The 22,616-nt window shown below is 40.2% G+C and overlaps 1 protein-coding gene across 1 annotated transcript in view; it reads left to right on the forward strand.

Annotated features, from left to right (window-relative positions):
- Window positions 1-231: 231 nt before the first annotated feature.
- SUPV3L1 (suppressor of var1, 3-like 1 (S. cerevisiae)) overlaps window positions 232-22,616 on the forward strand; it is a 39,828-nt gene continuing 17,443 nt past the window's right edge. Inside the window, exons 1-8 of the mRNA XM_006835842.1 lie at window positions 232-557; window positions 11,438-11,515; window positions 12,422-12,529; window positions 13,704-13,818; window positions 15,205-15,373; window positions 16,279-16,390; window positions 21,231-21,308; window positions 22,425-22,516. Of these exons, the coding sequence (XP_006835905.1) occupies window positions 284-557; window positions 11,438-11,515; window positions 12,422-12,529; window positions 13,704-13,818; window positions 15,205-15,373; window positions 16,279-16,390; window positions 21,231-21,308; window positions 22,425-22,516 (1,026 nt within the window). The 5' untranslated portion in view covers window positions 232-283. The remainder of the gene's footprint in view (window positions 558-11,437; window positions 11,516-12,421; window positions 12,530-13,703; window positions 13,819-15,204; window positions 15,374-16,278; window positions 16,391-21,230; window positions 21,309-22,424; window positions 22,517-22,616) is intronic.

Genomic DNA, 22,616 nt, shown 5'->3' on the forward strand with positions numbered 1-22,616 from the left:
ATCCCCACAGGTGCCTGATTACTTTCTTCTTTAGAGAAAACTGGTCTCACTCTACAAGAAAGAGAGACTAAGAATTTATCTTTACTGATTTTTATTTATAAGGTTTCCCTTCCTTTACGACCAGTCGCAAGACGTTACTTTTTCTGTAATGGTAAGGCGTCTCTTCGGGCAGCTTTCCTGTTCGGTTTGGGGCTTTCCAAACAGCAGGCTCCTGCAGTGTGCGTCACTGTCCCACGCCGTGTCCCCCGGCTGCTCCGTATTCCCTTTAGAGCCTGCGGCCTCCATGTCTTTACCCCGGTGTTCCCTGTTGTGGGCTCGGCTCCCGGCGGGGCGTCAGGCTGGTCACCGGGCAGCTGTCTGCTCTGCCCTGCGCGCCCACTTTGCACCCTTCCCTGGGGCTCTGGGGCGCGTTCCTGCCGTTGCCGCCGCTTCTTCCTCTACCTCCGGTGGCTCCAAAGCCCCGAACACGTCCTTATTTGTGCCTCTGACGGTGAAACCTCAGGGCCCCAGTGCGGACGGGGACGTTGGGGCCGAGCTCACCCGGCCTCTGGACAAGAGTGAGTGCCGCGGGGAGGCGAGGGCGGCGGGAGAACGTGCGCTCCCATCCTTGGGCGGCCCGAGCTCCTCTCGAGCTGGTCTGTGTCTGGCGCGCTCGCTGACTTTCGAGCCGCTTAAAGCTTGGTGCTAGGTCTGATTTATCCTTCCCTGTCCGCCCCAGTAGTGACCTTTCCCTTCCCTTCTCTCCCCCCCCCCCGAATGGGACGATTAATGTTGACTTGTTACATAGGTGACTTTATTTTCAAGCATTCATTGTTTGTCCTCCGATGCCCAAAACGGGTGTGTGTGTGTGACACGTCTTTCAGGATCCTTTTTTATTGACTGGGCGCAATTGCAGCCCAAACTAATGCTAGGCTCCATGGTGCCAAGAGAACCAAATTCAGATCCAGATTTCCTTCTGTCACGGAACTAACAGTTTCATGGAGAAGAAAGATATATTGAAAATAACTGTAATACAAGGTGTTCAGTGCCATTAGGTCGGTTCTGCCTCATAGCGTGCGACCCTGTATAGGGTTTCCAAGGAGCAGCCGATGAGTTTGAACCAGTGACCTTGTGGTTAGCAGTCCAGAGCCCAACCTACTTCGTCAACTAGGACTTCATATCATATAAGGGGGCATGGTGAAGGTCCATTCACTGGAGGTGGTGGGTGTTCTAATCATTTGAGGCTCCAGGGAGAAAAGGTAAATTTAGTGTCTGCTTGGGGGGCAGTGGATTTTGTCCCCCAAAGTAACCTTGGGTGGATGTGTCAGGGAGACTTTGCAGAAACTGCCTTCAGGTACTTGACTAAAACAAGGAACATTGATGTCACTACAGTAATTTTAAAATCTAGAGGACAAACGTTGTTTTTCTGAGCGCAAGTATAGTGCTTTTACTGAAAAACGGATTGAATCGGCTTCTCTTTGACTTATTCTCCCAAGCCATGCTAAGGATGCCGTCGCGTCGGTTCTGTGCTAAGGATGGTCGTTAACATTTCATTGAGAGGTAGGGACTATATTTGGGGGGCTTTAAAAACCTCATGGAAAAATTCCATTTTTTTCATGAACTTTTTGAAGACCCCTTGTATCATTAAGTAATGCAATTGTATATTATTTTATGGCATATAGTAATTTGTGTAGGATAATTTGCTTTATTTATCATATTAAAATATAGATAAATCCTGCTTTTGAGCTACTATTTCAGTTCACGTGAAAATGCCTTGCTCTTCTGATCAGCCCATCTGGTATAGAGCAGTCATTGATGATCCCTGAAAGGAGATAGAATGAAGATATTCGATGGTCAATGCCAATTTTCCTTCTGGTGGAGAATCCTTGGATAACTCATAACTCCCTGGGCCAGCCAGTGTGTGCCGGGCAATTTTTTTACTTTGTTAGTTGAGATTGGGACTCTTGTGTGGCACTGTTGGATCAGTACTGGACTTAACCCCAGATTCAAATCTACCAGCTGCTCTTCGGAAACCCTATACAGGGTCGTTAGTCGGAACTGACTCAACGGTGCTCAACAACAAACAACAGTTAAGATTGGTCCAGCTGTTACATTATTAGAATAATGCTTTCAGCATTATAAATAAAAGGGGCTGCAGAAGACAAACCTCCATAATCTTATGTTAAGGTAGCATGTTTTCTCACAGCCTGTCTCTGATAGGCTGTCACTTCTCAATCTTTTTTGCCTGTTTCTCCTGAAAAGTCTGTGTACTTCATTCAGGGTTCTATTCTGTGCTGCCCTGCCTTATTCTGAGAGAAGTTAATGGTTACTATGTTAATTCCTCTTTTTGTCTCTAGACTGAACCTCTCTCATTTTTGGGCCTACCAGGTGTCGCCCTTAGAATTTTTCCCATGTGCCTCACCTCAGCATGTCCAAGACAACCCCACATATACCTCCCACACACATTCCCAGCCTGCTCCTTCTCTAGTATCTGAAAAGGGTGCTGGGGACTCAGGTGAAAACCCTGGCAGTCTTGCTTCTTCATCCATCATCCTCTACGTGTCACAAGCAGGAAGTTTAGTTAACAAGTCTTAGTGACTCTACTTCATAAATATTTCTTGAACTTCTTCACATCTCTCCTCCACTGCACACAAGCGTATCCTAAATTACTAACTTGCATCTTTTGACTGTACTGCTGCAGTAGCCTCTTACTAGTTTCCTTGTACACCTTTGATCTCTCCAGTCCATCCGCCACATGTAGTCTGAATGTTCTCTTAAAAAGATAGAATCATATTACTCCCCTACAAAAAATTATCTAAAATTTCCCATCATTCTTAATTGACATGTGTTTCCTGTCCTTAGGATGGTGTGGCTTATAAGACCATGCCTCATCTGCCCAGGTACCTCTTCAGCCTCATTACGTGCTTCAGCCATATTCATGGACCATGCACACTTTTGCTACAGGCCCTCTGCATTTACTGCTTTCTCTGCGGTGACAACTAGACAATTCTACTCTAGGCTGGCTCTATTTTTTTTTTAAAAAAACAAACTTACTGTGAATTGAGTGAAGGTTTACAGATAAGATCACCAGTTTTACTTTCAACATATCATACTTAGTTTCATCACAATGATTGCAATCCCCTCCCTACAACAACAGTTATCCTGCTTCCTCCCTGGAGTTCCTATTAACATTCCACCCACCTTCTCATCCCTGCTCATCTTTGTCCTTAAGTAAATGTTACCTTTTTGATTTTGAGTGATTAACCATTCCATGGTGAGCAGACCTTACTAGTATTCTTGCTGCCCCTAGATTCTATCTACTTCTTGGTAGAAAAATGGGCCACGAGAGTCAGTTCCTTTCCCTACCTGACAGGTGATTGAGGGCCATAGTCTCAGGGTTCTTCAGTCTCTTTTGGACCAGTAAGCCCATCTTTTTTTAAAAAAATAATTTTGTAGACTGGTTCCTTTTTCATCTCTGATTCTGCCTGGTAATTAACAGTAACTTGAATGTTGCCTGATGACCAGTAGAGTAGATGATGTTTCCAAATACCACTGCCATCCTTTGTTTCTCCTTCAGTGACACTTGGCACATTTGTCATCATTGATCAGTGGACTCAGTCATACTTGAGAGCCTATGTGGGGTCCAGGAGGACTGGCCTTGAATGACTTGTTTACTGCTGTGTCTCCAGTCTGACAGTCATCCAGTGGTACTTCTTACTGTCTGCCACGTGCCAGGCACTGCCCTGTTGTTGTTATTGTTGTTAAAAGTGCCGTCAAGTCGGTTCTGACCCATAGCGACCCTATGTAGGGTTTCCTATGAGCAGCTGGTGAATGTGAATCACCGACCTTGCAGTTCAAACCGACTTTACAGCACAGCGCATTAACCTGCAGTACCACGCCAGGACTCTAGGCCCTGCCCTAGACACACTGTAAGGGGGCTCTGTCTTCATTCTGACAGTCATCCCACAATTCCTTGTTATTGTCCACTGTGCCAGGCACTGCCCTAGACACACAGTAAGTGTGTGTGTGTGCATTCTAGTTGATGTAGCACATTCAATCATGTGGATACAGATAGGTTGTAGCTGGAAAGACAGTGCATATTTTGTATAAGTATATAGCACTTTTAGGACTGGCCTGATTTTCATTCAGTTACTTTTTTCCAGTGGTAAAAGCAAACGATATTTTCTCTGCCACCTGAGTCAGAGTTTGGGGAACACTTGTCAAAAAAAACAAAACAGGACTGATAGGTTCTGACACGCCATTTAGGAAGCACAGAATTAGTGTAAGTACTAAGGGTTTATGGAGTATGGTATCAGTCCCTGCCCAGACACTTTTCACCAGAAAGACTGCCCGTCAGCATCCTTAGCTGCCTGGATGGTGTCGTGCTGTTGGCGGTGGGAAGAGCCTTATACAGCAGAGGTAAATAGGGTTATGTAGTTATATACACAGACCTGCGGTGATGGTGGTTTACAAGTCGATGCATGGCTAGATATGCAGGCTGAACAAGTGTGGGAGGGAGAGTGGAAGTGTACCCACAATTTCTGTAGACCTTTTACACAGGATATTTGTACATGGGTGTTAATCTTTGCTGAAAATGTATCTGTGAATATAGGTGGAGCATGGAGTCCTGGTGTGATACTGTAGGGTAAGCACTGGATTGTAAGATCTGTTTGACCTGCAAAGTCAGTGGTTCAAATTAATCAGCCACTCCTCATAAACCCTTTACAGGGTCACTGTGAGTCAGAACCGACTCAACAGCTCTTAACAACAACAACCACATGGTGGAGGGCAAGGATATAAAAACTTCTTTGATGTTATCAAACACCTTGAGGGACTGAGTTGCTGGGCCTGAGGGCTCAGAGCCATAGGCTTGGGGGATACCAGTGTCACTTGGGATAACATAGAGCACAAAGACAATGCTCGACATCCTGCTTTGGTGAGTAGTGACTGAATCTTAAAAGCTCGTAAGCAGCCATCTAAGTGCAACTATTGGTCTCTCCTTGTCTAGAGGAAAGAAGAGGGATGACAGTCAAAGACACATGGAAATGATAAGTCCAGTGGATGATGGACCACACGACCATCAGTGACCATGACCTGAGACCAGAAGAGTTAGATGGTTACTGCTACCACCTGCTCTGACTGGATCAAATTAGAAGGTCCTGGGTAGAGTGGGAGACAATGTGGGGCAGAATCAAAAGCATTAAAGAGCCCGGGCTTCCTGGAGACTGGTGAAACCCCTAAGACTATGACCCTTAGTCACCCTTCACGTCTGGAAGTGAACTCTCCCCTATAGGTCCATTTTCAGTTAAACTAGGGGAACCATGACACCAGTGAGGTTCACACGCTTTAGAATCATCAGCCATTTGAGATTAAAAGGGCAGCATTTACCCAAGGACAAAGCTTGGAAGGGTTAGGAAAGGAGGAGGAATAGGAACAGGAAATAGAGAGGAAGTGGATAAGTGATATTACATTGAGGGGATTGTAATCAGTGACATGAAACAAAATGTCTATCAACTGTTGAATGTAAAACTGACCATTGGTTCTGTAAGCAAACCTTCACCCAATTCACATAGCTGTCTGATACAGTAGTGGCAGTCTTAACAAATCTTAACACAGAATTTCATCATTACATTTGTGACGTTATGAAAGGTTTAATACAAGTTCCTTACTGCTATTAGTAGAGTATGTTGTTGTTAAGTGCTGTTGTGTCAGTTCTGACTCATAGCGACCCTGTATAGGGTTTCTGAAGAGCGGCTGGTGGATTTGAACCACCAACCTTGCAGCTAGCAGTCCTGTGCTTATCCTACAGTGCCATATCAGGACTCTAGTATGAGGGGATTTCATAAAGCTCATGGAAAAGTGGAATTAAAAAATAGTGGAATTTCCCATGACCCTTTAGTATTCCAGTACCTCTTCGTATTCATAGGCAGGGGAGACAATACTAGGAAGTAACCTTAAAGGGGTAGGAACAAAGTGACATTATTTTGAGCTCTTGATGCAATCTCTTCTGATTGATTGTGGTCTCGTAGACCCTTGGCGTGCATACGTAGACTCTGGGCGTGCATACGGTTGACTTTTAGTCTAAAGGTTGGCAGTTTGAATCCATCAGAGGTATCTCAAGGAGCCCATATTTAAGAGCTAGGTTGCTCATCAACAGGTTGATAGTTCAACCCATCAGCTGCTCAGTGGGAGAGAGGGGTGAAAGTCGGCTGTTGTAAAACGACAGTGTTAGATGCACTTGATTAGAGGAAGCTCAGTTACATTCCATTCAGTGTAATGATAGATATGAATGGAGTTTTCATTTTGCTGTGTGTGTGTATGATGCTGCAGGTTTCTTTGTTGTATGCAATTTTTTGTTCTGAGTTCGTTTGTTTGTAGGTTTTCTTTTTCATTTCTGTTGTGTTAATGTTTACTAAGTTTTCCTGATTTTCTCCTTTTTTATTTTCATATGGTGGTATATTAATTTTCAGAGTAAATTACAAGTTATCTTATAATTTACTAATATTCCCCCCTATTTAAAACAGTCTGTTTTATCTTGAAATTTATTTAACATCCTTACCATTTTGAAGTTCTGTATCTATACTGTTCCCTCTTTTTGCTTCAGTATAAATTGGTTCCCTATTTTTAATCTTGTCGGTTTGTTTGTTTTACTTTAAATACTTCTGTATCTGGATTGAGTTCTCTGTGTTGTCATGTATGATAATCTTATGTTCTTGTTGGCTGTTGTTGATTCTCAGTCCAAGAAACACCCTTTATTTTTTTTTATAAATTTGGTCTGGTCATTACAAATTCCTTTAATTTCTGTTTATCAGGAAATGTCCCAATTTGACCATTATATTGCAGGGACAGATGTGCTGGATATATGGTTCTTGGCTGGCAATCTTTTTTTTCAGAATTTTGTATGGGTATCCCACTGCTTTCTTGCCTGCATGGTTGCTGCTGAGAAATCAGAGCTTAGTCTTATTGGTTCTCCTTTTTAGGCAACATCATTTCCCCCAAGCTGCTCTCAGGATTTTCTTTGTCTTTTATTTTGGAAGGTTTTGGTGATTTTCTTTGGGGATCTGTCCTGTTTGGGGCTCGTTCAGCTCCTTGTATGCTTATCTTCTCATATTTCATGATGTTAGGGAAGTTTTCTTCCAACAACTCTTTGACAATTTACTCTCTGCTTTTTATTGTCATTTCCTATTCTGGACTTCTGATCACCCATAAGTTGTTCCTGTTCATGTTGCCCCACATAACTCTTAGGTTTTCTTCAGATTTTTTAATTCTTTTTTCTGATTGGTTTTCTAGCTTACTAGTATTGTGAGATTTATCTACAAGCTCACTAATTTAGGCTTCTGTTGCTTTATGTCTACACCTTTGTCCTTTCAATGTATTGTCCATTTCTGAGATCTTAATGTTTAATGATCTGGATTCCATATATAGATGTATTTGTAGTAAAACAAACTTACAAGACTGAAAGTAAGGGAACAGAGCTATCAATATATACTGAAGTCAGCTACAAAGCAAGAAGAAGGAATAGTGTACATACAGAACTTCCAAATGGGAAAGAAGTTAAGTAGATTTCAGAATAAAACAGACTGTTTTAAGCTGGGAAAAAATTAACAAATTACAGGGTAACCTCAAAGAAAAATATACCTGCACATCAAAATAAAAAAAAAGGGGGAAATCAGAAAGATTTAGTAAACATTAATACAACAGAATAAAAGTGACAAGAAAACCCACAAACAAAATGAACTCAGCATAGAAAATTATATGGAATGAAAAATCCAGCAGCACCACAAAAACACACATGCACAGAAAAATGACAATAGTCAGTTCATACCTATTGCTAATTACACTAGCTGTAAATTCATTAACTGTACCAGTCAAGAGACATAAAGAGCAGAATGGCTATGAAAACAATCTTTCAATATGCTGTCTACAATTGACACATCAAAAAGATGGAGACAGCCTAAATGCCCATCAACAAAAGAATGGTTGAACAAACTGGTAAGTACACACAAGGGAATACTACAAAAAGTTGAAGAATAATGATGAATCTGTGAAACACTTCACAACGTGGTTGAACCTGGAGGACATTATGTTGAGTGAAATTAGTTAAGGACAAATATTAAATGAGACCAATGTTGTAAAAAATGTTTTGAAAAAGCTTTTGTTAATAAAAGGAGCCATTAACCCATGATGATTAATGGGGTAGATTATGAGGGGAGGGAAAATTATTCACAGGCTAGACAGACGGAGCTCTGGTAGCGTAGTGGTTACGAATTGGGCTGCAAACTGCAAGGTCAGCAGTTCAAAACTACTAGCTGCTCCGCGGGAGAAAGATGAGGCTTTCTGCTCCCATAAAGATTTACAGCCTCAGAAACCCTGTACAGGGTCGCTATGAATCGGAATTGACTCCACAGCACATAACAAGACAGTAGACACATGTTAACATGGGTGACAGGGCCGGGTGTGCAACATCTTAATCTAGTTTTAAAACATTTTCATTACCCCAGAAAGAGGTTAGCAGAGGAAAGATGGTAGCGGGAAACACAGGGAGGAATGCAGTAGTTAAAGTAAATAGAAGTAAATACTGTTAACTGTTGGTGCGTGGAGGGGATTGCAACTATGTAGTGAAGCAAACTTTCACTCAGTTTACAATAAAAAGTTAAAAAACAAAGCAGAACAGGAAAATGGAGCTATAAAAGAGAGAAAATTAAAGAAAGATAGTAAAGAAAGATCAAAAGGGAAAAAGAGGAGAAATAGAAGAAAAGAAGGGAAATCAAAAGCATTGGTAAGATAAAATTCAAGAGAATGGAACTAGAAGGAGAAAGAATAAACAATGAAACAAACAAACAAAAAAACCCAAAACAACAGTGCAGCTATTAGACCCAGAGAGGAGAAATCCAGGGTGGCGGAGTCCTGAAAGCCAGGGAGCTCCCGAGGTGGGTGTGGGAGGAATGTGGCAGCAGACTTCCTTTCAGCCACCGTGTTTCCTATGTTCAGGGCACTCAGTCCTTGAACATGAAGGTCCTTGGTGGAGCTGGTTTTAGTGTCTGTTAGGACCACAGGGCAGCTGAGGGCAGGGTGACTAGTTAGTGCTGGTCTGGTGGTTTTACAGTTACTGCAGTTCTGGAGCTGAACCTGCCTGAATCTAGGCACCAAAGTGGCACAGCCAGCCCCCCACGTCACACTGTTGACTCCCAACCATGCGGTTCTAACTCACTGGAGGTAGATGAGGTTGGGAACTGGCCCACCCCTCTGATTGCCAGGGGAACATGGGAAATAAGAAAGAATCATACCTTTTCCTGTACCTATGTGAATCTGCTCTGCCAGGTCACCTTCTGTTGCCAAAGCTCTCACAAGATGGTAGCACCATGTCTGGCTGGCCATTCACCAGTCAGTCTCTCTGCCCCTCCTCAGCTTCTCCTCCCAGCCAGTATTCAGTCCAGTTCTCTCACCTTTCCTCTGAAGTTCAGGGGCCTCAAAATTTCATGTGTGTCATTTTCATTTGGTCTCTTGTATCTTTTTTATAGAGTTGTGTAGTGGTCTGCCTAGTCAGCCATCTTGCTGGAAGTCTCCAAGTTTGTATGTACTTTTGTTATTGTTTTTAAAATATTTCTTTTTCCTAAATGCTATTTTAATAAATTTTCATACAGAGAAATCATACTTTTTGTGATTTATTTAAAATAGCTTTATTATAAGTTACATATCACAAAGATCGCCTATTTAAAAAGTGTGTAATTCAGTGATTTGTAGTATATTTGCAGGGTGTGTTTCATCATAATCTAATTTTGAAAATGTTTTCATTACCCCAGAAAGAAACTCTATGCTCATTAGCAGTCACCCCTTGCTCCCTTCTCTCTTCAGTCCTATTGTTTTTATTAAGTGCTGTTGAGTCGGTTCTGACTGTTAGCAACTCTGTATAGGGTTCCCAAGGAGCATCTGGTGGGTTTGCACTGCTGTTTATCCTACAGCATCACACCAGGACTCCTCTTCAGCCCTAGGCAACTGTTACTCTACTTTGCATTTTCTAGATTTGCCAATTCTGGACATTTCACATGAATAGTATTTAATAGGTAGTCTTCTGAGTCTGGTTTCTTTCACTTAGCATAATGAGAAAACTCACATTTTTGAAGAATTCTAACTTGAATAAAGTAGCATGATTATTACATGAAGGAGCTCTGGTAGCATAGTGGTAACCTCAAGGTTAGCAGTGTGAAACTACCAGCCGTTCCATGGGAGAAAGATGAGGCTTTCTGCTCCTGTAAAGATTTTACAGCCTTGGAAACCGTATGCAGGGCTGCTTTGAGTCCAAATCGACCCACTGCATGTAACCACTGCCATTCTTTTATGACACTAGAGTGTTAGTCATCAAAAATGGATTAATTTAAAGGCATGTGATCTATCTTTTGATTTTATAAGTCAGAAATTTTCTCAAGAATCCTATTTTGTTGTGGTCAAATGTAGCTGCTAAATCAGTGATTTTGAAAGTCCCTCATACAATATGAAGTTTTGTTAAAGGGAAGCTTTGTTCAGACTTCATTTCTTCAGTGAGTGTTGTGCATGTGTGGCTGTGTGAAAATATAGTTGGTGTTGTTTTGGGCAAAGATTACAGCCTCAGTTGTGGCTTACCATCTCAGAAATGCAATGTGAATGGATCAGCAAAGTGTCCATCATTGCAGAATAACACAGTAGTCGTATTGTAGCATGGACAACTTTGGTTTGATCTCAGAGTGATTGAATTGCTTCTTGACTCTTGAAATAGTCACCTAACACATTGCGTACTTCCTGTGACCTGAGGCAACCCTTTCTTACTGTTCTAATGTGGGACTCTTGGGGCGGCATTGTGGGATTAGCCCTGGACCACAAGGTTGGCAGTTGAAACTCACCAACTGCTTCTCAGAAACCCTATACGGGATCACTATGACTGACGGCACGTAACAATTGTTAGGAAGTTCTATAGAGTCCACTGAAATCTGCTTCACCTCTAACTCACTTTAGTTTTGTCCTCTAGAACAAAACAAGCGTAATCTGTTCTCTGTAATATCAACTCAAACTAAAGATGAACCCAGGATGCTCCTTTCATAATTTGCATACAGCACCATGTTCTTGTTTGTCTTTCTGAATGCAGTTTAGCAGTTATTTAATGTTCAGAATGACTAAACAAAACAACACAGTTATTTAGAGATTAGGGACTCTTGTGCTAATCCTATGGCCCTTGCTCATTCCTTGCAAGATGACAGGGATTTTGCATTATATGACATAGACATGCCTCACTTCTCACACTGTTAACCCATAAAGAGCTATGAGCAACCAAAAAACCCTCAGGTTTTGCAGCACTCAGTAGATTACTGCTTTAAATGTTTCTTTTGCCTTTTCTTCAATGAGTGTTGGCCATGTGTCTGTGTGAAAATATGTTACTTCTCCATCTGAGATAAGGAACAAATGTAATTTGATATGCTTCTTACAGATGAAGTGAAAAAGAACTTAGACAAGTTTTACAAGAGGAAAGAAATTCAGAAACTGGCTGCTGATTATGGACTTGATGGTAAGGCTTTAGAAATCTCTTCTTGAGTACATCTTTGTTGGGACTGTGTGGGACCCTGTTTGTGGTCTGGAGTTTTGAGACATATCCTAGACCTTTGCATTCTGCCTTGGAAGGACACTGACCTCTGAATCAGGCACAGGGGAGTCGTCATTGCCAGAGTCTGCATAGACCTGGAGGTGGGTAAACAAAAGTGGGAATTGTGAGTCCACCTCCGTAATTTTGTTGGGGGAAACCTTACGTCTTTTGAACAATGATGAAATATCTCAGTTCCTTACCCTTTCCTCTCCTCAGAAACCCTGGACAGGGTCGCTATCAGTTGAAACCAACTCAGCTAAACACACTACCACCACCACTACCCTTTCCTGTTGTGAGAAAGGCTGTTGTTGTTATTGTTAAGTGCCATTGAGTTGGTTCTGACTCATAGCAACTCTGTACAGGGTTTCCAAGGAGCAGCTGGTGAGTTTGAACTGCCAACCTTGTGGTCCAGTGCTTTATCCTAGTGTCGCCCCAGGACTCCACCAGCCTCTCTTGTACTAGTGAATTTGAAACCACAAACACTCTAAAATTGCATGTCAGAAATTTTATATTAGAAAATGGGATTTTAGTATTTTTGATTAATTTCTGATCTGTGGAAAGACTAAAAACATATCATTAAGGCACATTTCTGCTAAAATGTCATCTCTTTAAGCTGAATATTTCTAAAAATATGCTTTAAAGTATTTTTTCCAGTTATCTCCCCTCTTCCCAACATGTAACACTTACTTCAATGTAAGGAAATAATGTTTTCAAGTGTCTTATAAATTTTTTTATAAATGACTCTTTTAATGATTTGTTTAGTGTGTACGTGTGCTGTTTACATTTTGATGAAAGCTTAGCTCTGCTGATTGTGCTTTTGTGTTTACACAGCTCGTCTCTTCCACCAAGCTTTCATAAGCTTCCGAAATTATATCCTGCAGTCTCAGTCTCTGGATGTGGACATCCACATTGTTCTGAATGATATTTGTTTCAGTGCAGGCAAGTGTGTTGAGTTGTTTTTTAATCCTGTTGAACATAATTTTTGTTTTTTGCTTTGTATCCTCTTCATTTCTCTAAACCAAAAGCCAAATCCGTTGCTGTCAGGTTGATTCTGATGCATGGAGAACTGCTCCATAGTGTTTCCAAGGCTATAAATCTTTACCGAAGCAGACCTATGGAGTGACCGGGTGGGTTCAAACCACCAACCTCTCAGTTCTCCTCCACATGCTAAATCTGTGCGCCACCAGGGCTCTTTCCATTTACTTCTCAGAGAGGGACTTATTTATTTAGATAGAACAGGTCCTCGTAAGATCCTCTTTAAATAATTTAGTGCTTTGATAGGAAACCTTCTAGGTCCTTTTGCTTTTTGTAGTTGATCTCTGAGCTTGTTGGTAAATCACCGAATTTCCCATACTTGAAAAAGGTGAGGTCCTTGATCTACCGTCATCTGTTCTTCACTGTGCATTAATGAGACCCCAGTGAAATGAGCTCACAGACGAGATAAAATTAGTCCTTAGCAGATTCAGTCTGCTTTGGCCTCTGGTTTCTTTGTCCCTCATACCAGGATAAAGCTCTTTTAAAAGAAGGGGAAAAAAAAAAGTAATTCTTTTACTTCCAAAAGCAGTTTGACTTTAGTTATATTTAATAAATGTATTTGACTATTTGACTTTTACCCTGTGCCTGGCACTATGGACTATTAGACTTTTATGCTGTGCCCAAGAAAGAACTTGAATACGAAGCAGAAGGGACATGGCTCACCCTTGACTCATGATGGTGTGGAGAATTCTTACTAAACAGTCAGTTTACTTTCATGTTTATGTTTGTAAAATCACAAAAAAATGTAGAAACATTAGATGTTTTAAAATGGTTACACACTTAAATGTTCAAGATGTTTGGACCTGCATTTCTTTTCTTATCACCACTTTCTTTCTAATGTTATTTGTGAGTTCTTTATTTTCAATTTAACATTTTACCTTTGTTGACTTGATATGGTGGTTAGCTGCCAGTTTTCTGTGTTCGTGGAAAATAGAAATGACAGAGGAAGATTCCTGTGAAGGATAGGGCTGCCTCTTTCAGGACTGACAATGTCACCCTCACTTAGTTTACTCAGAAAATGATTCCGTTTGGGATGAAATACAGATTGCACATGGTAACACAGCGTTTTATTTTCCAGCTCATGTGGATGATATATTTCCATTTTTCTTGAGACATGCGAAACAGATATTTCCTGTGTTGGAATGTAAGGATGATCTGCGGAAAATCAGTGACTTAAGAATACCACCAAACTGGTTAGTTTCTTCATTTGTGGCTCTGATATGTTTGCTTGCCTAGTGAGACTACTCATAATTATGTTTTTTTTATTTATATGTGGGATGATCAATTGTAAGGCATCTAATATTGTTTTTCTTAGAAAAATAGGCAGGTAAGGAGTCTAGGAAAAGTGGCCAGTAATTCTGGTTGATACTTTATTAGTGGTTCCCCTTGTCCTTGGTCAGGCTTCCAGGGAGGAGGGGATGAGCTTTGCAGGAGAAAGATGAGGCTTTCTGTGTCCGTAAAGATTTACAGCCTTGGAAACCCTATACAGGGTCATAACAACAAAACAAGTAGATCTAGAAGTGCCCTTATATTAGACTGTCGTCCTTAACATATGGCCTGTTTGGTGCCTCAGCTGGTTGGAACTCCCACATCTCTTAGCACTTGGTGATCTCTTTGAGACTTACGCTCTTAATTCCTTGACAAGCTGTTTTCTGCTAGGACTCTCCAAATCTTGCCGTACGTGTTAGCCGAGCCCCAGGACCACATGGAATCCACACACATCCTTCAGGGCTCTCTCTCCATGTACCCTTTCTTCTCTTCCAGTTCCCACCGATTCCTCAGCACTGAACTCATTAGGACTGTGGGTAGGACTGTGGTATTCTCCTTGGATCCTACCACTCTTTGCCCTTTTGAGGTGAACTACAGCTCATCTCTCTGGTAGCGTAGTGGTTACGAATCGGGCTGTGAACCTTAAGGTCAGCAGTTTGAAACTACAGCTGCTCTGCGGGAGAAAGATGAGGCTTTCTACTCCCGTAAAGATTTACACCCTCGGAAACCCTGTACAGGGTCGCTATGAGTCGGAACCGACTCGACGGCACTTAACAACAACAACAAGAGCTCATCTCAAGTCTTCAGGGACAGTTCTACACTGTCAGTTGTCTATACTCCACAATAGTTGACACATACATTTGTCTAGTTTTGTATTTGTGTATGGTGGGGACTGGGGGTGGTAAATCCACTACCATTTATTCACATGGCCAGAAATGGAAGACTTAGTCTTTATATTTACCCTGAAATTCAGAAATCTGAATGATGTGAATGTATTTTTGTTGTTGATAGTGGTTTAAACTTATTTTAAAGAACTTCTGCAGTTAAGGGATTTTTACAGTGGTAAAAATATCCAAGAACTTCATATGCATTTGTGTTTTCTGTCTCAAGGATAGTTAGTAGATGCTAGTTTTGGAAACCAGTCATTATTTTAATGTGAATGTGAAACCTGCTGTTTAATTTTTCAAATAAACTCGCTATCTTGTGAATGTTAAGAGGGCATCTTGTTTGGAGTTTTTCTTCAGTTCACAGCTTTGCCGGGGTGGATTTAACATTGATGGAATGAAGCTGTTTTTCTGCTCATGTTTTAGGTACCCAGATGCCAGAGCCATGCGACGGAAGATAATCTTCCATTCGGGCCCCACCAACAGTGGAAAGACTCATCATGCGATCCAGAAATACTTGTCAGCAAAATCCGGAGTATACTGCGGTCCTTTAAAATTGCTGGCACATGAAATCTTTGAAAAGAGTAATACTGCTGTCAGTGTTTTACCAAATATCCAGTCTTCCTTTTTGTAATATTTTTTTGGGGTGAAGTGAAGGTAGAAGTGAGGGGAAAGGTCATACTTAGTCATTTAGAACAAAAATTGACTGTATTTCATTGAACTTAAGCCATCAGTTGTAAGAAGCACCATTAGTTTATGTGTCTCTTAGAAAGAAAAATTTTGCCAACAGAGCTCTGACATGTCCAGTTCTTAAATTGCCCCTCAGTTTGGATATATTGCTGTTTCTCATAATTAGATATAGGTTACTAGGTGTTAAGAAGTGAAAAAGTGTACCTAGTAAAATGAATGAAATCCAAAGTTATGGACAATTTCACAGACACAGGTAAGTTCAGGGAGTGTCCCCACCACAGTCAGAAGGCTTTTACATTCTTACATTTTATTTTTAATGTTTTTTTTTTAATAATAGAAGTAAATGTAAAACTAATGTTCACCTATGTAAACTATCCCATAATTCACAGTAAAACATAGTAAAAAAAAATAAATAATAGAAGTAATTATTGTTTGTTTTTATAAACTCAGAAAGTACAGTGATGTGCAAAGTTAAATTTAGTAAATATAGTAAATTTAGTGTAATATAGTAAAATTGCTATAATTTCTCTTTTTGTTGTTGTTAGCTGAAGATTTGGCTCATATAAAATATTTCCAGACTTATCTAGGTTATGTGACAGTGGCTTTATTTATTTATTTATTTTATATTGGGGGGGGAAAAAACACATTAGTTTTTGTTTTCAGTTGTTAAATATGAATACAGCTAAATTTATTTCAGTTGTTAAATAAATCTGATGACAATGGAAAAAATTCTCTCTTAAACATTCAGATTTATTTTTGCTGTTTTTTTCCAGGGTAGCAATAACCCTCGGTTTCTGTTTGTCATCCCAGGGGGTGCCATGTGACTTGGTAACTGGTGAAGAGCGGGTGACGGTAGAACCAGATGGGAAACAGGCCGCCCATGTTGCTTGTACTGTTGAGATGTGCAGTGTTACAACTCCTTGTATGTATATGCCATTTTAAAAACTGTATGGTTTAGTGTTTATTTTTTATCTCTATGAAATATGTATTTCATTTTGAAAACAATTTAAATATTGTGAAAAGGGAGGAAAGCTTACAACAAATACCCAGTACCCGTGTGTTAGTTACTAGTGCAGTTAGTTGTTAGTGTATTGCAAATGCCACAGGTGGGGCCTCTAAAACAATTCTAATGTGGTACTGTAGGATAAGCACTGGACTGCAAGGTTGGTTTGAATTGCGAGGTTGGCAGTTCAAACTCACCCGCCACTCCTTGGAAACCCTGTACAGGGTCACTATAAGTCAGAAGTGACTTGAAGGTGCTTAATCACAACAGAAGAGATTGAAAGTCCAAGGAAGGCTGTTGACCTTGTTGATGCCTTTCTTGTTCGTAGCTTCGCGCCCTTGAGGATTCTCACATGGCATCTGTCTCTGTGTGTGATGATTCATGTGTCTGTGTCTAATCTGCTCTTTTAATAAAGCAGAAGTGATCAGATTTAGAACCCACCCTACTTGGGTATGGTCTGGTTAACAATGCTCTATGTTTCCAAACTGGATTACATCCATATGTACAGAGACTAAGATTCAAACACATATTTTGAGGACATATAATTTAATCCATAACAATTTGCCACCACTAGTAAATGTTTTGGGGTTGCGCTGTAGGATAAGCACTGGATTGCTAACCACAAGGTCAGCGGTTTAAACCCTCCAGCTACTCCTTGGAAACCCTATAAGGGTCACTATGAGTTGGAACCAACTCGACAACATATAACAACAACACTTGCTTCTGAATGTTCTTTCTCTTTTTTTTCCTAAATAACTAAAAACATTAACAAATACAAGGAGGTCTTCAGTAATTTTTTATGGAAAATGCGTATTATGAAAAAATTATTCATAGACTTCAAACAGTTTTTGTACCAAAGTAAATGCGTAGTAACTAGTTATAACACATTTGAACAGGTTCTTGTTAGAGGCACTAAGAAGGATAAGATAGCAGTTTAAAGGAGCAACATGAATTCTGCTAATATTGAAGCAAGAACAAACATCAAATTTATGGTGAAGTTTAAGGGGAAGAATGGTGAAATCATTGATGCTTTGCACGAAATTATGGAACCAGTGCCCCGAAGAAATCAACAGTTTACAATTGGATAACTTGTTATAAGAAGGGACCAGACCATGATGTGGAGGTGTAGGAGAAGGACTGGACTAGTAACCATAAGGTTGGCAGTTCAAACCTATAAGCACTCCTCAGAAACCCTATACAGGTTTGCTATGAGTCAAAACCAACTCGATGGCTTTTAGCAACAACAGACTGTTGATAATGAAGCCCATGGCGACAGACCATCCACATCAGTTTGTAACGAAGAGGACCAACAATAGCCAACACCGCAGGGACCTCAGTTGTTTCACTTTACACAGTTCTGACTGAAAATGTGAAGTTGAGCAAACTTTCTGCTCGATGGGAGCCAAAACTGTTGTGTCTACATCAGCTGCAGATAGGAACAGCGCTTTCAGTGGAAATTTTAAACAAGTGGGATCAAGATTCTAAAGCATTTCTTGGGAGAATTCTTAACAGAAAGTGAACCATGGCTTTACCAGTGTGATCTTGAAGACAAAGCACAATCAAGGCAATGACCTTTGCACTTGACTGGTAAGCTTTTGCTTTGACTAGACCATTTTCTTCTCAGGGCACGGAGAAGAACATTATGCTTGGTAAGGTGAAAGGACAATGAAAAAGAGGGCACCCATTTTTCTTTATTGTTAAGTGCTGTTGAGGCTCATAGTGACTCTGTTCAGGGGGATACCTAAGGAGCACCTGTTGAGTTTGAACTGCTGACCTTATGGTTCACAGTCTGTCCTATAGTGCCACACCAGGACTCCTATTTTTCTTTAGTTAATATAAAAAAGACTATATGGACATGGATAAATTCCCAGAACCTTCAGTTCTTTATGGATGGACCACATGACTGTTACTGCTTACAACAGTGTCTTGACCTTGATGTATGTACTCTTCTCAGCTGATGGGTTGACATGTTTTTGGTGTATATTTCTCCTATCTTTTTTTGTGTTACTGAGAAAAATCACTTGTTAGTACTATGTATTGTTATGTTTTAAAACATGAACATGATTATCATATAGTAAGTATTGTTCTGGAATATTTTTTATTCCATATTTTATACGTTTAGTTTACTCTTATTGATCTATAGTGATCAAGTTTATTAAACTGTTCTGTAGTTTTCCTTCTTTGACTAAATTATTTATTGTATTAAAGGATGGTTAAGGTGCTTAAAAGGAACCGTGGTGGCACGTGGGTTAAGCGTTCCGACTGAAAGGTTCATACCCACTCGGTGGCTACATGGGAGAAAGCCTTGGTGATCTGCTCCTATAGAGGTTGTTGATAGGTGCCCTGTGCACCACAGAACGTGTTTGAGCCCATCATTGCTCCTATTGTGTCTGTTCATCTTGTTGGGGGTCTTCCTCTTTTTCTTTGACTCTGTACTTTACCAAGCATGATGTCACTCTCCAGAGACAGTCCCTCCTAACAGTATGTCCAGAGTACATCACATGAAGTCTCGCCATCCGTGCTTTCTAGGAGTAAATCTGGCTTCTTCCAAGACACATTTATTTTTTCATAAAGATTGCAACCTAGAAAATGCTGTGGGACAGTTTTCCTCTGTCACTTGGGGTTGTTTTGAGTCAGAATTGACTTCACAACACTTAAATTTTTTGCTGTTTTGAAGCCCCCTCATATAAACAATCTTATTTTTATTATAGAAAATACAGAAATATTTATAAATAAGCAAAGAGAATTAAAAAAAAAAAAACATGCACATTCCCAGCCTCTCATCCATTTAGAATCCCCAAGTATTAACGCTGCTGTTGCTGTCTTGTTGTGTGCCTTTGCGTCAATGCCAACTCAGAGCCACCCTGGATGACAGGGTAGAGCTGTCCCACAGTGTTTCCTAGGCTGTAACCTTTATGAGAGCAGATTGCTAGATTTTTTTCCTCTCGTATGGGTTTGAACCACTCAGCTTTGGGTTAGTAGCCAAACGCTTAACCTTTGTGCCACCAGGGATCCTTGGTATTAACCCTAAAACCAGAATAAACCCACGGCCATCAAGTCACTTACAGCTCATAGTGGCAGCGTATCGGTGTTTGAAACAAAATCTTTACAGGAGCAAACAACCTTATCCTTTTCCTGTGGATCAGCTAGTAGATTTGAACCACTGACTTGTGGTTAGAAGCTCAATGCCTAACCCACAGTGCCATCAAGGATCCTTCATTTTAATCTTCTTGTTATGCTGTAAGTTGGTTCCCACTCATAGCAGCCCTGCATAGGATTTCCGAGGAGTGGCTGGTGGGTTTGAACCGCCGACCTTGAAGTTAACAGTCCAGTGTTTATCCTACAACATCACACCAGGACTCCAGTATTAACTCTTCTGTTGTTGTTAGTGGCATTGAGTCAGTTCTTGATTCATATCGACCCTGTATAGGGTTTCCTAGGAGTAGCTGGTGGGTTTGAACTGTTGACCTTGTGGGTCTCAGAACAGTGCTGATCCTATAGTGCCACATCAGTATTAACCCTAGTGGTATGTATTTCCAGACTTTTTAATATTTGTATTCCTATTGTTTTTACATGTACTCATGTGCACTGTGAGTACATAAATACAACTGGGAGTATACACCACAGTAGCTTGCTTGTTAATTTTAACTTTCTAAGTAAATACGTAGTTGGGTTTTTTTTTTCTAAATCAGTTTGTTATAAAATATATAGTAAACATTTATAAAATGTAATTTAAATTTGTGAAAATTTAAAGAACATCGGAGTTTAAAGACAGATGGTATTCTCTTCTGTCCTTTCTTTTCTAGTCTTGTTTATATTATATACCCAGATGTATTAAGTAGGTTTTCATCTGATAGGTTTTTCAGTATAAAGTTAGTTTTCTGTTTTTGTTGTTGTTGTTAAGTACCGTCAAGTTGGTTTCAACTCATAGCGTCCTTGTATAGGGTTTCCGAGGCTGTACATCTTTGCGTGAGCAGAAAACTTCATCTTTCTCTTGCAAAGCAGGTGGTGGGCTTGAACCACTGACCTTGTGGTTCACAGTCCAGCATTTATCCTACAGAGTCACCATGCTCTTGTTTTTAATATTTAGGGAAGAAAATAAGTAATTTGTATGGAGACTAAAAGAATATGATTAGAAGCATGTTGGCAATTTTATAATTATAGTTATAAAATAAGCTGGGGCCTCCAATTTTGCCACAGTAATAATCTTAAAACCCTAAGAATGAGCACAACTGCTGGAACCTAAGGAACTCACCCTCCAGCTCACCTGCTTTTCCTGCAGCAGTCTGCACCTGTGGTGGGGATGCTTCATTTACTACTGGGCTATCTACTCCTGCTTCCTGGAAGCCCTTTCTTTTTGTACTTAGCGGTTGTGTTCGTTTTTGTTAGGGAACTTCTCGGGCTGCTGCTGAGATTGCAGAGAATGGGCAGGTAAACTCGTTTAAGGTCCGGGCAGTATGGGGTTAAGAATTTGGAGCTAAACAGCGTGAGTTTGCATTTCATCCTGACACTTGGCAGTATCTTCTTGGACAAGTGACTTCTCTGGGCTTCACATGGAGACAATGATGCTATCTGTTTCTTAGTTTGTCGTGTGGGTTAAATGACTTACGTTGTAAAGCCCTTGAATACGCCTTTAAGAAGCACCTGGTAGGTACATGATGATGATGGCAGTGATGAAAGGTTGAATTTTGCTATTGCAATTAGTATGTAATATTGCATAAGTTTATTGTATTGCTCATGATAACTTTTTTATTTTAAGATGAAGTAGCTGTGATTGACGAAATTCAAATGATTAAAGATCCAGCTAGAGGATGGGCCTGGACAAGAGCACTTCTAGGTTGGTGTTCTTAATGCAAAAAGCTGGGTAGTGACATTTACACTGAGAGTCGTTTGCCTGCTTGACATTGCCAAGAAAGCTGGCTATAGCTCAAACAAAAAAGCCCCAGTTGGTAAGGCGTGAGTTTGTGTTCTCTAAATATTGTTTTATTAATGGGAAATTAATTTTGCCTATTAAAAATCAACATAACCTTATAATTAAAATTAAAGTGTTCAAATCTCACCATATTTACACAACCACTAAATACTATTTTATCATGTTGCAAATGAGTTCTTTTCTTGTGCATTTGGTATTTTGTGAACATGTTAATTTTGTACCTTGCTTTTTTTCAGTTTTGTTCTTTCATAGACCTTTTTTTTTTTTTTTTTTAATTGCTGATGGATTTGAACCAACGATATGGTGCAGTTAGGCTGAGCCATACCAGGACTCCAGAAATTTTTTAGATGTTTATGAACATTTTCCCCTATTAATCATGTTGCAGCAAACATATTTGTGGCCATAGCTTTTTGGGTTTTGTTTATACATTTTATTATTTCTTTAAACTGGATTCTTAGAAATGGAGCCTTGAGGTCTGTGGACAGAATGAACCTTTTCCCTGCTTGCTATTGGAGTGAATTCTTGATGAGCATGTTAGAGGGTGGGTGTTTTCAGATTTGAAACCAAGTAATTGAACTCTCTCTTCTGAGTGAACAGTGAATCCTGTTATGGAAAATAGATGAAAGTGGATCTCCTCAGGGGTAAGGAGCTAGGAATTTTTTCCATCCTCCAACCTCTGAGGCACCTCAGTGATTCCAGGGAGCTTAATTAGAAAGACACAAGTATAGGACCAGTGCTTATCACTAAGTACTGAAATGCAGGTTCTAATAACTATAACTATAACTACAGACTCAAAATCTTAAAATCCCTGTGATTTCTCACATTAGGGATAATTGTTGCCCTGTAGAAAGAAGGCTTTAGTTCTCACATTTGAAGCAAAGAAATCATATTTGTGAAAACACTTGATAAGAGGTAAAGTAATTGGTAATGAAATGTAAAGTCTTTTTGCTCTGTAAAATGTTGCATATTTAATTCTGATATCTTTAAATTAAAAAATACATGTCAATTTTGCATATATAGGACTCTGTGCCCAAGAAGTCCATCTGTGTGGAGAATCTGCTGCAATTGACCTGGTGACTGAGCTCATGTACACGACTGGGGAGGAAGTGGAGGTACTAGGTTATATGCTTTGTTTTCCAGGTACCAACCACATCAGATAAATAGCTCAGAGGAGGTGGGTGTCATAAACCCCAGAGTGACAACATTTAACTA

This window comes from Chrysochloris asiatica, unplaced genomic scaffold, assembly GCF_000296735.1.
Source record: "Chrysochloris asiatica unplaced genomic scaffold, ChrAsi1.0 scaffold00020, whole genome shotgun sequence".
Taxonomy (NCBI): Eukaryota; Metazoa; Chordata; class Mammalia; order Afrosoricida; family Chrysochloridae; genus Chrysochloris; species Chrysochloris asiatica.